Source organism: Durio zibethinus, chromosome 17, assembly GCF_047325235.1.
Source record: "Durio zibethinus cultivar Kanyao isolate XHJ-2024 chromosome 17, ASM4732523v1, whole genome shotgun sequence".
Classification (NCBI taxonomy): Eukaryota; Viridiplantae; Streptophyta; class Magnoliopsida; order Malvales; family Malvaceae; genus Durio; species Durio zibethinus.
In genome coordinates, this window is record NC_143178.1 from 14,594,683 (window position 1) to 14,609,733 (window position 15,051).

A 15,051-nucleotide genomic window follows, 5' to 3' on the forward strand; every position below is an offset into this window, starting at 1 on the left:
GATCATGATTATTTACATAAGTTCCCTGAGCAATTTCATTTTTAGAGTGTCAAGGTGAAAGCCCATGAACCTTATGGTGCAAATTCAATGTACTTCTCTGGCCATTAATGCAATGGTGGCTTATGCAAATCCTAGTGTGTTTTCAGAAAACTTTTATCTGCCGAAACTAAAACTAACCCCCAATATCTAAACATCTTATCCTCATGCCAAGGGAGACCAAAACATTAAGCAAAGAAGATGGTTAAGACCTGAAAGTTAATATTCAAAGAGAAAGTGGATCTGATAGACAATATTGACCTTCTTAATTGCTACATAAAGATAAGAGATTGAAGATTTCATTTGAATAATATTTATATGAATTGCTGTTAACATGCAAATGGTAGTCCTACAAACCTGAAATTGCAAGTACTTCACCAACATCTGTAGTTGAATAGCTCAATCCTCCATTCTTCCTAGGACTGACTGCCCACAGTGAGAAAATCTGCAAAAGGATAGCCAAGAGTAAAAAGTTGAAACCAAGACATGTAAATTAGCTACTATGGTGCATGATTCAGGTGTAAAAGAAAATAATTCCACACTGAAAGTGGTGAATTGCATTTACAAAGCTCTCAGAATTCAGTTTTGCTACAGCAACAAACGTCTCCTCATAATCAATCCCGTAAAACTGCGTGAACCCTTTAGCCACAAAACGAGCTCTGAATCTGTTCTCACTTTTATCTATATTGTGTTTGATAGTAAAAATACACTTACATCCCACAAGGCTTTTTCCTCTAAGAAGATCAGTAATTTTCCATGTGTCATTCTTTTCAAGTGCTTACATTGCTTCCATTACCACAGCCTTCCACTTTGGTTGTGATGGTATTTGGTACATGAACATCAGTTAATGATGTAACCAGTGCCCGATAAGTAAGAAACAACCCTTCATAGGAAACAAAGTTACTAATAGGGTGCTGAGTACATGATTACACACCTTTTCTTATAGTAATGGGCTGATCAAGATCACTAGAAAAATCATCAGAGATAGGTTCAGTAATATTGTTACCTTTATGAATTTCCAAAGTCCTTGGATTTGGTTGAGAATCTTGGTTCTATGTTGGATATGTATAGGTCCCTATCTCCTTTTAAGATTTCGATCTCCTTGAGTATATAATCATTACCTTAGCTTTTGTCTCTTGCACGGTTTCAAGAGATTTTAGAGACTCAAGATGACTAGTAGACTCAGAATAAAAAGAATAATTATTCGAAATGGGAATTTGAATTGGCAAACAAGTAGAAGAAGGATCAGATGATGGCTCAATCTCCCAAAGTTGTTATTCCCTAGAACTTTCCCCCTGAATATCGACTTTGGGATAGAATGGATGATTCTCAAAGAAGGAGACATCTATAGAAGTGTAAAACTTTCTGGTAGTTGGTGAATAACATTTATAGCCGTTTTAGTTAGGTGAATAGCCAAGAAATATACACTTGAATGATTTGGGGTCTAGTTTACTATGTCATAGTTGGTGTATATGAACAAAGGTATTACATCCGAACACTTTGATTGGTCTAGAGGAAATGATTTGGAAATGAGGGTAGGTTTTGAGAAGTGTTTGACAAGGGGTTTGGAATTTTAGTACTCAAGATGGCATCCTATTGATAAATAAGGCTGCTGTCAAAATTGCCTCTCCACATAAATGTTTCAAGAATGGGAGGCTAGCATAATAGATCTTGCAACTTCTATCAAGTGTCTATTCTTTCGCTTGGCAAATCCATTTTGTTAAGGAATTTTAGTACATGAGCTCTAATGAATAATTCCTTGATCTAACAAGATCAAAGAACTGAGTGATAGTATTCTCGCCTATTATCTGTTCTAAACACCTAAATTTTTGCTTAAATTTGAGTTTGCACCATCTTGTTAAAATTTTGAAATATTGAACTAACCTTTGACTAGTCTTTCACGAGGAATAGCCATGTAACCCTCAATGGTCCCAAAACATCGCTATGGATCATAGAAAAATGATGAGTTGATTTGTATGGTTGACTTGGATATGAATTGCGAGTGTGTTTGGAAAATTGACAAATTTCACATTGATAAGATTCGAAACCTTTATTGAATAAATCAGGGAATAGTTTTTTGAGGTACAAGAAATTTGGATGTGCTAAACGATAGTGCCATAACATGATTGTATTTTCTTTAATCTTACTAGAAAATGAAACCAAACAAGCACTCTTCCATGATCCTCTCTCATCTCTAAGGAGATAGAGTCCAACACACATTCTAGCATTGCCAATCTTTTTCCTCGAATCCAAGCCCTGAAATTCACACATGTTAGAAATTTAGTAACATAATTAAGATCTCTTGTAATTTTACTAATAGACGGAAGATTGCAATCTAAATTAGAGACATGAAGAACAGAGTCAAGTGTTATGTCCTTTGAAATAATGACTGAACATGTCCCAGCTACTTGGAAGAGTGACCCATCTACTATTCGAACTGTGAGGTTTTCAAAACATTGGTTGTATTCATGGCACACTGATGCATCACCAGCTATGTGGTCTGATGTGCTTGAATCAACAATCCAAGATCTTGATTTTCCACTTTGCACAAGTAGAGTATTGAAAGAATTACTTTTTTGTGCAACAGACGCTGTGCTTACAACTAACCTAGTGTTCTGAAGAGATTACTGAACAATTTTCTCAAGAAGTTTCAACTACTTTTTACTGAACGAGCTTGATCCCAAGGGTGTTAGAGTTGCCTTAATGGTGGCAGAATTTCCATGACTCTCTCGATTTCGAGTAGAATGTGGTTTTTAGTCAGCAGGTTTCCCATGGATTTGCCACCAATTTTCTCATGTGTGTCCTGCTTTTTGACGGTGGTCACACCAAGGCCTGTTACCTTTCTTCTGTCGATTATCACCACCTTGGTAAGATTTTGGTCCTCATACAGCAAAGGCTGAACTTTTTGTGTCTTGCGGATTGCATGATGTTCTTAGCATCACTTTCCTTCTACTCTCTTCTCGACGGACTCAGAGAAAACTTCTCTGATGCTAGGTAATGGCTTGATGCTAAGAATTCTCCCACAAGCATTATCAAGGCTTTTGTTTAGACCAAGTAGAAACTTATAAACTCGGTCCTTCTTTATTATTTTCCTATATTGTTGGCTATCGTTAGGGCACTTCCGTGCTATTTCTTTAAAGATATCTAATTGCTGCCGATAACAAATTAAGGAATTAAAATATTTCGAGATAAAGGAGTCTCCTTGCTGCAAGTCATGTAGAGTGCTTTTCATCTCAAACATTGCAGATGTATTGTCTAAGTTGGAGCAGGGTTCTTTTGTAGCATCCCAAATCTCCTTGGCAGTTTTGTAGTATATGAAATTCTCACCAAACTCATTGGTTATAGAATTGATGAATCACGACATTACCATGTTATTCTCCAACTTCTAGGTTCGATACTTCAAGTCATTCTCGCGGGGTGAAACAGCTATTCCCATGAGCTAGGATTCAAATAGCATCATATAGCGGTATAGCGGCTACTATTTCGTGATAGTGCCACCATCCGCCATCGCTATTGAAGGAAAAACGGAGAAGAATTTAAATCTCATTAATAGCGGCATATCACGGCCACAAATTACGGTGTAACATTGACTAGCGGCAATATCAATCCGATATTGCCTGCTACTCCGTTTTTCATTCAAAAATTCAAGAAAAAAAACTTTTATTTGACTGTGGTTAAAAACTTAAAATAAAAGTAGCAAGCCAAAAAATAAACATCAATTCACAAATTTAGGAACAAAAAAACCCACAAAACTTAAACTTCAAAAGATATCAATTCTCTCAAATTCAACTTCAATCAAGATCAAGCACATGCAGTTTAAGGTAAGCAATTAATTCAGCACTCAAATTTTTTTTTTTTAAATTTCAAAATTTTGTCATGATTTTATATGTTTGGGATTAGACTGGGCTATGGGGCACTGCTAGGGAGTTGCTGAGACTTAAAATAATAGACAAAAGATGAGAGTGAGACTTGAGATTGAAGGAGATGAGCAAATAGCACACACCAAAAAAAAAGAGAACTAAGAAATGGGGATGAGGATGAAGGTCTGGAGAAAAAATTTATTGAATGCAAAGTGAGAGGATGAAAAATTGTGTGGATCTGTGCAATTTAGCCAAGAGACAAAGGAAGTAGACTTAAGGCTATTGTTGTTGAAGATTGCCCTTAACAAGGAGGCTGCCAAGTTTGATTTACTGTAGGCCCATAAAAAATAATTCTCTTGACCCATAAATAGTAATGCTCTTGCTTAATTTATGATGTCTAATCACTTGTTAGCTGATTTATTCGCAATATAGTTCGACAATAATTTGATGAGTACTATAATTAAATAATTAAATATATCATTCGTTATGATTATTTATTTTTTACATGTTTATTTATCTCTTGTTATTTTCTAATTATCATATGAGTTATTTTTTAAATATGAATATTTTACTATAAATATTTTTTCTTAAATAAATAAAACACATGACATGACATAAATTACTTTAAAAATCATAAGATAAGAGTTTTTATGATTAATAATTAAAATTATTATGTTTTATAGCCAGTTGAGCAAAATTAAAAAAATTCACGAGCACGATAGCTACAATGACCATGAAGGTCTCCATTATATCTGCAATCATGACAAACGCGACACAACCGAAAATGTGATCGATATCGCAATTTAAATCCATGCCCATGAGATAATCTTCCTTACCTTTTCCATAGACAACTGACTGAGACCACTGGATAAAGTTTTGTCCATGGAGTTTGGGGCCAATTATAGGCAAATTAGGGGGCTCAGACATACCTGTACTACTAGCCATGGCATAGATAGAAAGAAAAAAATATAAAAGTTTTGATGGTCCAAGATGAACACTCTGATACCATGAAGAAATTTATGAGAATGTTATTTATGAATTCTTAAGAAATTTTCTAAAGTATGAGAGTATATATATAGCTAAAGCATCAAATCTGGCAAATCCCATGATATCCTAAAGATAATAACAAATCACCTAAAAATCATCTAACAATAAATGGAAACTACCAAGTGGGAATTTGATCAATGAACCAAATCCCTTTTATTTAGAAAACAACCAGAATACTAAATGAATGATACCTAATCAAATTTGGTTAGGAATCAGTTTTCCATAGTTACATATTCAATCTTTACTCTCGTCACACAAAGGTCACAATAGTGAAGATTTACAGCTCAAATAGACCTTTAAGTAAATAAAGCTGAAATAAATAAAAAGAATTAGCAAGTATGAATGTGTAGGAAATTTAGGCACAAAATTTTAAATTGTTTCAATATTAAAAAATCCTTAAATGAAATTACCTCAGCATAGGCCATATCGTGGAGTTGGAAAACACAATATATGATAATTGATGACATTAAAGGCCAGTTTTTCAAAAGGTTCTGTTGAGAGGTTCGATGTCTTCCTTCAATCAGTACCTTTTCATTTGCATTGGGCTCACATGTGGAGGTCACTAATTCATCATTTACCTCATCACTTTCTTTATCATATCTCTTATGGATGTGCAATGTCTCCTGCGACAAAGTCAAACTCCATATTAATTTGTCTATGCCTTTTCTATGTAGAATATAGGCTAAAAAAGATAATAAAGGAAGCAGCATAAGACGAAATTTCAAAATCCATACTATACAAGAAAAAATAAAAGAATCATTAATTCTTTGCCACTCTTCTATTCTCTATGACAATTATCAACTCTAGTACTCAAATGTGTTCCATAAATTCCACCCTCAATTGACTGCAAAGTATTACACTATTGCTATGAATATAAAAGACATCATCAAAATGGTTTTATTTTACTAGGTTTAGGTTTGGAGTTTCTTGTGGCCTTATATTTACATTGGTTATTTTTATACATTGCCAATTGAGAAATAGATAATCAAAATGATATCAAAACCAATTTTGAAGGCCACATGATGGGCCCATTCATTTTGGTTGTTTAGTGCTCATGCAAGGGGAGTTTTTAATTGATGTAATCCCCACATTGATTAGGCATTTATGTTCAGAAACAAGTTTGTTTATTGTTCATTTGTAGGTTTGTTTATAGGTTAATTAGAAAAAAAAAATTATCTTTTACATAATTTCTTATAATTCTTTTATTTTATTAGTAATTTTTTAACTTCATGCCTTCAAATGAGAACGTTTCTTTACTGTTCTAAAGAGCAATTTAGCCCAACGGTTCTTTACAAGGCTTGACAAAAGACAGAAAAAGGAAAAACCTCTAAGTCAAATGAGCTCTCTAGTCTCTACCACCAAGTAACCACTCACATCTCCAAATGGCCACCCCTCTATTTGCCCCTTTCATCTCTTCTTGAATCTCGACTATTATCTTTTGGGATTATCCCTTCTCTTTAAGGTTTTGCTTGGTAGAAAGGATGGAATAAGCTACAAGGTAGGAAAATGGTTATGAATCTTAACCATTGGATTAACAAGTTTTCCATACTTACCCCTTTCCATCCTTCCTACCAAGCAAAGCCTAACACTTTTATCTTTCATCTCCTTAATTTACCCCCAACTTCTCAATACTAATCAATCATCTTGTGGGCACAAATAACTTAATCAGCTACCACCATAATTAGCAGTCTCTATATTTTAGTACTCTTCTTTCTATCTTCATTTTTGTCAATTTGGGTCTTAGTGGGATTTTGTTGATTAGTTGTTCACAAACTTGCTAGTTAATTATTGAGAATAAGTCCTTTAATGTTCACAAACAAGTTCATTTATGCTAGTTGTTTTGAGCTTGATCCAATCTCGAATTTAGCCAAATTTTAATTGAGCCAAGCTTGAACAACTCCATATTTAAATGAGGCGAGCCCAAAGGGAGACAAGCTTGGCGAGACTTGGATCATTTACAGCCGTATACATATAGCACTATAGGACATCAAATTCATTACGTTAGTCCAAATTCTCTATATGGGCTTTTATTATCTTTCTAATAGTTCAATTAGAAAGAATTGATGTACGATAATATTACAAGAACCAAAATATAATATAAGCAATCAGTACAGAAAATAGTATCAAAACTACTTGAAAGCAATATATATACATAATATGAAAGAAAGTTAAAAGTTTGCTAAGGTAACATACTGGAAGGGAACACGAGATCAAAAGGACACCAAGTGCGAAAAGTGATATCAAAAAGCATGGTAAGAAGTAAGGAAACCTGTGATATAATTGCAATTCAGAATTTTAGCATTTACTATGAATCAGAAAATATTGCGATACTGGAAAACAAAAACCATGTAAGAAGATTATAAACAAGAAAGGTATCACTTACCTCCCAAAAAGGGATTCCTTGGCAAATATATGTGGAAATTTCTCCGCAGGCTTCCATATATAAAGTATAAATTGATCAATAAGTTGGAATAAAGAAAACAAAGACAAATCTTCAAAGTTCATAATTGTTAAACACTAGGATCCCAGTCTCAATATCTTTTTGTTGAGTGCTGTAATTCCACATTAGTTTAGTTTTGGGTGTGGTTTTATATTCAAGTTAAGCCTCTTCACCTATTATCAATTGGTTTATGGTTGAATGCTTAACACTTTCTATATAATATATTTGCGCTCAAAGTGGCATGTTCTCCATAAAACCAAATCATTCTCATAAATTACTCCAAATTAATTTACCTCATCACCTAAAATAGTATCTTGTTAATGTCAAACAGGCATTCTCAATGGAAAGCATTAGAAATATCTTGTCTTCAATTGTGCAGCACCAGACAAACATCAAGGAAAAAAAAAAAATAAGGATAGAGCCAGAGATAGATGTTTTGATTCATTTTGTCTCAATCACAAAAAATTTTGCACCTTTTTTTTTTGGTCAAAAAAAATTTACAACAGTTATTAACATGAAGTTTCAGAGACTGGTAAAGAGAAATGCCCAGGACTTTCACTAACGCTACTTAGTCTTTGAATAAACTTCATTATTTGAATTGGGAAAAATCTCCAATGTATCTAGATAAAGCACCAAATGTGCAACTTACTTTCACAAAATTTAGTTCACTTTTTCTGAATAACTTACTCGATATCTATCATGTTTTTTATCTTATTGTTGCACATGTGCTTATTTATTACTCCCCTACTTCAAAACCAATAAAAAGGCACCATTCTTTGCTTATGATAGAACTCATCTATTGGATAATAAGAGAAAAATACCTGTGCAAGAAAACCTCCAAGAGCTGGACCGATGACTAAGCCAATACCCCATGATGTGCTAATCTAAACAGTATATTCTTAACATCATATGTATATTTTAAGAATTCAATGCAATCAAGACAAGGAGAAACCCCTTACAACAGACATTCCTAACGCTTGATATTCCTTATGGCAAACTTCAGAAGCATATGCCTGAACACAATAATCAACTTCATGTTAACACAAATAATCCCAAATTATAGAATTGTAGGAGAACAATACGTCATAGACAATAAAGATTTTTTCTTTTGATACATAAGGAGGCCTATTAGGTGGGCTACTAAAGGAAGCTAGCCCTCAGCTATCATAAATCCCATTGCCTCCCCTTTCCCTGCCACCCCTAATTCCCAAGATTTGAACCAAAGACCTCCAGGGTGAAGTCTCAAGCTCTAACTATTGGGGTATCTCCTTAGGACATGGAAAATAAAGATTAACCATATGCCACTTAAACTAACCACATAGCATACAAAATAAAAGGGATAATGAAAAGGCACACAAAAAGTTTCTCATTATTGAATCATCTTGAGACATTTCGACCAAGGAAACATAATCATCTTAGGTCATCCATAAACACTTTTATCTCTATTAGCTTTGTGAGCAGCAATTGGCAAGGGGTTTGTAAAGTCAACATGTCAAATTGCATTATGGGATCAAATTTATAATAAGTTGTCATGGGCCCATCATAGAAGAGGCATGACAACTTCTCACTCGATACAACTCTCATCATTTATGTTATTTTTAAGTCATATACTTCATTTTGAGAATATTGTTTTGCCTGCATTTGAATGACACGTTTTAGACACATTGGTATTCTAGAATACCAACAATTAAAACTTCACTTAGAAAAAAAGACATCAAGGATTTCAAGTGTAACCATGTCCTTCTTCACTTTCAACCATCCAAGATCAAGTTTTGTCATGACAAACATCTTGTAACAATAGTACAAGAAAAAGATCCCTCATATAAATTTAGCCCAATGACATTAAAAGCAATGTCAATAAGTACTTTGGAATGATGCAGCCATAGATTCTATTAAAGCCAACCCCCAAGCAAACTATCATGTGGTGAAATGTGATTATTCTCCTTTAATTCTTTTATAGGCCACTAAGAAATAGAATTGTCATTTTCTTTTGTTATTCATACTAGTAACATTACCCTAGAAAGTAAATCAGGCCACAAAAGGGAAAAGGAAGATGGAAGGAAATTGTCAATAGGAAAAAAATAAATAAATAAAATTTTCTTTTCAAAAAAGTATATATATATTTTTTTGCCAAGTGGAAATTTTTTCCACATCATCCCACTAGTTGTCAAAAAATTTCCAGATGGGTGACATGATTAACCACAGTTAAGGTCTCCATCCAAAATAGCACTTAATTAATGAAAAAAAAAAAAGAAAAAACTTTGTAAGGGCTCAATTAGAGGTGTCAAAAACCTTGCCCATGGCCCAGTCACCAGGTAAGCCTGATGCAATTCAAAAAATATTAAAAATTTGTTTGAGTATTCATATTTTGATATTTTAAATATATTTTAGAATTAAAATTAAATAAAAAGTTTTATTAATTAAATAATATCCCAAACAAGGCCAGGCCTAGGCTTGAAAATTCCTGTCCAAGGCTTGGCTTGAGCCACGCCAGGCTACAGTCCTGGCAAACTAACAGGTTCATGGACAAATTTAGGTTCAATTAAGAAAACATAATATTATAAGGGCTTAATTAGACCCAATAAATGTACAAGGGCTCATTTAGATTTTTCATAATAGTGTAAGGGCTTTTTCCATATTTTAGCCAAAACAAATCTATCAAATATCTACTTGTTAATTATCCCAAAACAAATGTCTACTTGTGCGTGTATAAGCTCCTTTTACACTTTAAACCATAAAAATACAAAACAAACTTAGGATTCCTTACCTTTTACTATGGTCTCACACACTCTCAATACTATGATCAAAGACAAACATATAGATTTCTTCTATTCTCTTTCCTATCCCTCTATATCTTTTATCTTTTGTCTTTTGTGCTACTCTTTCTCTCTTTAAACTGTACCCTTACTAGACAAACAACAAAACTTTTTAATCATGTTCAAGCTTTTTAAATTAACAATCTCACCAAAGCACAAAAGCATCATTCTCCTTGACAAACATCCCCAAGAACCAACTAATATTCCTGTCACTTCCATAATTACAAGACAACAAATTTCCATAATCGAAAAATTCAACAAGAAAATGAACTTGCCAATTAACTATTTTAAGATCTCAATGAAAGACGTACCCTCATTGGGCCAAGAATGCCACACAAACTTCCAAGAAGAAAGCGTGCAGAAATAGCAACCCAAAAATTCGTACTAAGGCCAAAAAGAGTGTTGAAAGTAACCCTGAGATAATCATCAAGACATGTGAGAGATAAAAAAAATAGATATGTAAAATTCTACTTTAAAGTAGCAAGAAACCAGGCAAGAAAAAGAACAGCTGAGCATAATGCAAATGAAAATATAAAAAGAATTGCACTAACACTGAAAATGTGCCAAACACAATTACAGGCTTTCGACCATATCGATCAGCTATCATTCCCCAAAGAATAGAAGTCAAAGCTCTTCCAAACATAAAGGCAGATCCTTCAAGGAATGAATGATGCATAAGGATTAATGACAGTTTTTTAAACTAGACATCTAATAAATATGGATGATAAACATAGAAGAAATACTTACCTACATAACCAGCATAATAACCAATATCTTCCTCCTTGTTAGCAATATGGAAGTCCCTTATCTGTAGAAATTAAAATTCCAAAGCCCAAATAAATAAAAGGAGAAAACAAAAGCAACTGTGTCTGCTCCCAAACCCATGTTGAATACTCATTTATATAAGCAAAGGACACGTGGAGGTAGGGATCACTGTCAATGACATTCGAATAGGAAAGTGAACCTTGGAGCAAAATTTTATCCCCAACTTTAGCATTGTTCTATGCATTAAGAGAGCAGGTCCATACTATTATACTGAGAAAGGATGCTATGGGATAGCACTGAATCAGTTGGAACCAACATTTTTCGTCTTGTACCATTCCAAGTTGAAAAGTTGCACTAACTACATTTCTAATGAGGTTGAACGACCACTTCCCTTTTCATTAAAATATCTTGAGAATTACAGGATTCCACACCCTACTCCATTTTGGAGTACCTCTGAATTCCGATTGTTGTTAAATGGAAATTTTATTCATTAGGGAGAAATCCGAGGAAAGCTTTTTAGGCATAGTTGCTGAAACTATCAACATCATTAACAATAGTAATGGTTTCAACGTTTCCGCTTTGCCATACTTTTGCCTCTTGATTTTGGCTATTTGCATTTTACTTTTTGAAGAAATCCTATAAAGTAAAAGAAAAAGGTAAAAAGCAATACGATAATTGATTTAAAATGAAAAAATAATTAAAATATAACACAATTAGTTTATATACAAGTAAAATCATATACTTTCGGACCCCAAGCTTAATTTGTTCATGCATTTCCCCCACATCCCATGTTCCGGCTTCATTTGTTAAAAAAAAAAATTACATATTTTGCGTATAATCTTTCAAAAATTTTACTTGCTTCTTTATTTACTTTTAAGTATAACGTTGCTGATTTGAGAACTTACCATGAAATAAAGGAAAGGGAAAAGAGAGGAAATTGGTAAAGCTGCAAAAAGTTAAATCCGTCGAAGAGTTACTTATATGAATAAAACAAGAATTGCGAGAGACAAAGGAAAAAGGTTACCGGCAGCAAGGACAACGACCCAGACATAGAATAAATGCTTGAAGGGAACACCGCTGTTGGTCTCCTTAAGCTGCTCAATCTTGCATCCTGGGCAATTCTCAAAATACTTGTTTTTCCCGTCTAGCAATGCCTCTCTGTTGTCGACCATCTTGTTTTTTTCTTTTTTTCTTTTTTCACTGTTGTGATTTCATCGTATTCTCTCAACTCAAACTAAATTTCAATATTTGATTCCGACCTTCTCGGAAGTGGGGTTTTTAACTAGTGATTCTCTCAGACTTCGCCTACTGCCCTTTTTGCTTTTTCTACTTTGGCATATTTTTTCAATTAAAGAGCCGGATGCTGGGCATCATATCCCATTTATGATACGCAACGTTTTCTTTAACTTTTTTAATTTCATTTGGTTCAAATAACAAAAATAATAATAATAATTTTATTACTTTATTTCAATAAAATTTTATATTGTTATTGTAATTAAATAAATTTCATCTTTAATTTATATTCAAATAAATTTTAATTTTAATTTTTATATAACTAAATACTAAAATTTTCATTTGTAATTAAATAAGTTTTGAACATAAATCAATTTTTTATTTGAAATAATAATTTATTCAATAAAATAAAAACTTATTTTGATATAATTAAAGTATAAGTACTTATTTATAGAGTTAATAGTACTCCTAATCCTTAAATTTTAATCCAAATTTTATTTAAGTTTTTAAACTTTAAAAGGTTTTAATAGAATTTTTAATTGCTCAAAATTATCATATTATGGTCTTTTCATTTATGAAATCATTTATATATAATGACATCAACTAGCATCTCACGTGATAAATAAAGAATCAAAATAAATTTTTTTAAAAATTTAGGAATCAAATATGAAATTATATGTAAAATTTTATAAATTTCATATATATTTTATAAAATATTAAATTTAAAATTATATTTTTATATTTTTTATTGTAAGATAATTTATTAGTTATACTTTTACCTTTAATAGAAAATAGTTTTTAAAAATTAAAATTAAGTTAAAATTTTAAATTCTTTTTTTTAAATTCAATATCATTTTAAAAACAAAAAAATTATTCTCTATTAAAAATATTATTTTAGTCATAAATCATAATAAAAATATTATTTTTATCCATAAAATATATTTTTTAAAATATTAAATATCTTCTATTTTCTTTCTTCAAATATATTTTATAAAAAAAAAACAAGGAAAAGATAAAAATAATTTAAGAAACAATTGATTCTTATACATTTCAAATATATTTTATAAAATATTATAATTTTAAAATATTTTTAATTTTTATTATGATATGATTTATCAATAAATTAATATTTTTAATAGAAAATAGATTTTTAAAAATTAAAATTTTCAAAATAATTTTGTTAAAATTACATATCATTTTAAAAATTTTAGTTAAAATTTTTATATCAATTTAAAAATTAAATAAAAACTCTATGTCAATTTAAAATATTATGTAAAAATTTTCATATAATTTTCAAAAATAGATTTATTAATCTATTCAAAATATAAAAACTTTATATTCATATAAAATAAAAAATATAATTTTAAACATTTTTTATAAAACATATTTTATAAAATATATTTAAAAAGAAAAAATAAAATATATTTAATATTTTAGATAAAAATAATTTTTTAAGTAGAAAATAATATGTTTTATTATGAATTATGAGTAAAATGATATTCTTAATAAAATTTTTTTAAAAATATATTAAATTTTTAAAAAAAGAATTAGAAAATTTTAACTTAATTTTAAACTTTGTATATTTATTTTCTATTTAAAACAAAATTCGATCTAATAAGTTATATTATATTAAAAAATATGTAAATATAATTTTAAATTTAATATTTTTATAAAAAATGTATGAAATATATAAAATTTTGAGATAGTTTCGTTTTAGTCCCTAAAATTTGAAAAAATTTTATTTTGGTCTCTTATCGGCCACATTAAACGCTAATTAACATCATCATGTAATGCTCGCTAGTATTTGTTATCAATTTAGATGGTTTTATAAACGAAAAAACCAAAAGACAATTTTGGGCAATTAAAGATCTAATTAAAACTTTTTAAAGTTTAAGGATTAAAGTAAAATTTATGTCAAATTTTAGGAATTAAGGATGCTATTAACTCTTATTTAAAAAATAAAATTTTTAAAATTTTTTAATATTTTAATCTTTATATTTCTAACTTTAAATTAAACTTAATTAGATTGTGTGTCCAATAGATAAATACAATTGGAATATTTTTTTAGTAGGATGGCTATTTTAATATTACATAGTTAAATGTATCTTAGGTTTCTAGTTTATTAAAAAAAAAATATTAATTTGTTGGATTAATAAAATTTGGATCTTTTGTATATATAAAATAGTTTTTGATTTTTATATGGATTTGATGTTTTATTATTTTTTAGATTTTTATTTTTACATACTTTTTAACAAATTTTTTTTGTGAAAAAATAAACTATTATCAAGCATTTATGTTAGTTGTATCAATTTATATCTTTAAAATGGGGTAAAAAGGTGTTAAATCTTATGATTAAATAAAAATAAAACCTAAAAAAGAAAAGAGAAAGGGAAAGAAGAATTTAGCATAAATATTATATTTAAAAAATTCTTTAATTTACAATAATTATTTTTAAAATTTATTAAATACAAAAGTCTATTGATTTATTATTTAAAAATAAAAAAATATTGTACTTTCTATGACAAAACAAAGAAGATTTTACTAGTATAACTTAAAATCATATAAAAATGAGTTAAAATGTATAGTAATAAATTGATTAATATGTTACTTTGTGATATGTTTGAAAAAGTATTAAAGTGGGGTTGATTAAAGTTTTTTAGGCTAGAAAGTGGAGCTAAAAGTTGAGAAGAATGGATTACATACATCTTGTAAACATTAACCCAAGATTAGTGTGATAATCAAGACACTATAAATAAATATAAAAGATTCAACATACTTATTTCAATGGTCATTATCAATACATGGAAGCAAAACTATCACTAGAATGGCTAGATCTTTCTTTTCACTATTCTCT

The 15,051-nt window shown here is 30.4% G+C and overlaps 1 protein-coding gene across 8 annotated transcripts in view; it reads right to left on the minus strand.

Annotated features, from left to right (window-relative positions):
• Nucleotides 1–12,316, minus strand: part of LOC111282342 (protein ZINC INDUCED FACILITATOR-LIKE 1-like) — a 36,005-nt gene extending 23,689 nt beyond the window's left edge. Inside the window, exons 1-11 of one of the 8 annotated variants that reach the window (XM_089746495.1) lie at nucleotides 11,989–12,316; nucleotides 11,870–11,910; nucleotides 10,947–11,007; nucleotides 10,751–10,853; nucleotides 10,511–10,613; nucleotides 8,343–8,396; nucleotides 8,205–8,267; nucleotides 7,327–7,376; nucleotides 7,137–7,212; nucleotides 5,354–5,566; nucleotides 394–481 (exon numbers count right to left, since the gene is read on the minus strand). In XM_089746495.1, the coding sequence (XP_089602621.1) occupies nucleotides 394–481; nucleotides 5,354–5,566; nucleotides 7,137–7,212; nucleotides 7,327–7,376; nucleotides 8,205–8,267; nucleotides 8,343–8,396; nucleotides 10,511–10,613; nucleotides 10,751–10,853; nucleotides 10,947–11,007; nucleotides 11,870–11,910; nucleotides 11,989–12,136 (1,000 nt within the window). In that variant the 5' untranslated portion in view covers nucleotides 12,137–12,316. Of the gene's footprint in view, nucleotides 1–393; nucleotides 482–5,353; nucleotides 5,567–7,136; nucleotides 7,213–7,326; nucleotides 7,377–8,204; nucleotides 8,268–8,342; nucleotides 8,397–10,510; nucleotides 10,614–10,750; nucleotides 10,854–10,946; nucleotides 11,601–11,869; nucleotides 11,911–11,988 lie in introns of all 8 variants that reach the window. The other 7 variants (XM_022870396.2, XM_022870412.2, XM_022870388.2 and 4 more) reach the window with 7 other exon arrangements.
• Nucleotides 12,317–15,051: the final 2,735 nt, after the last annotated feature.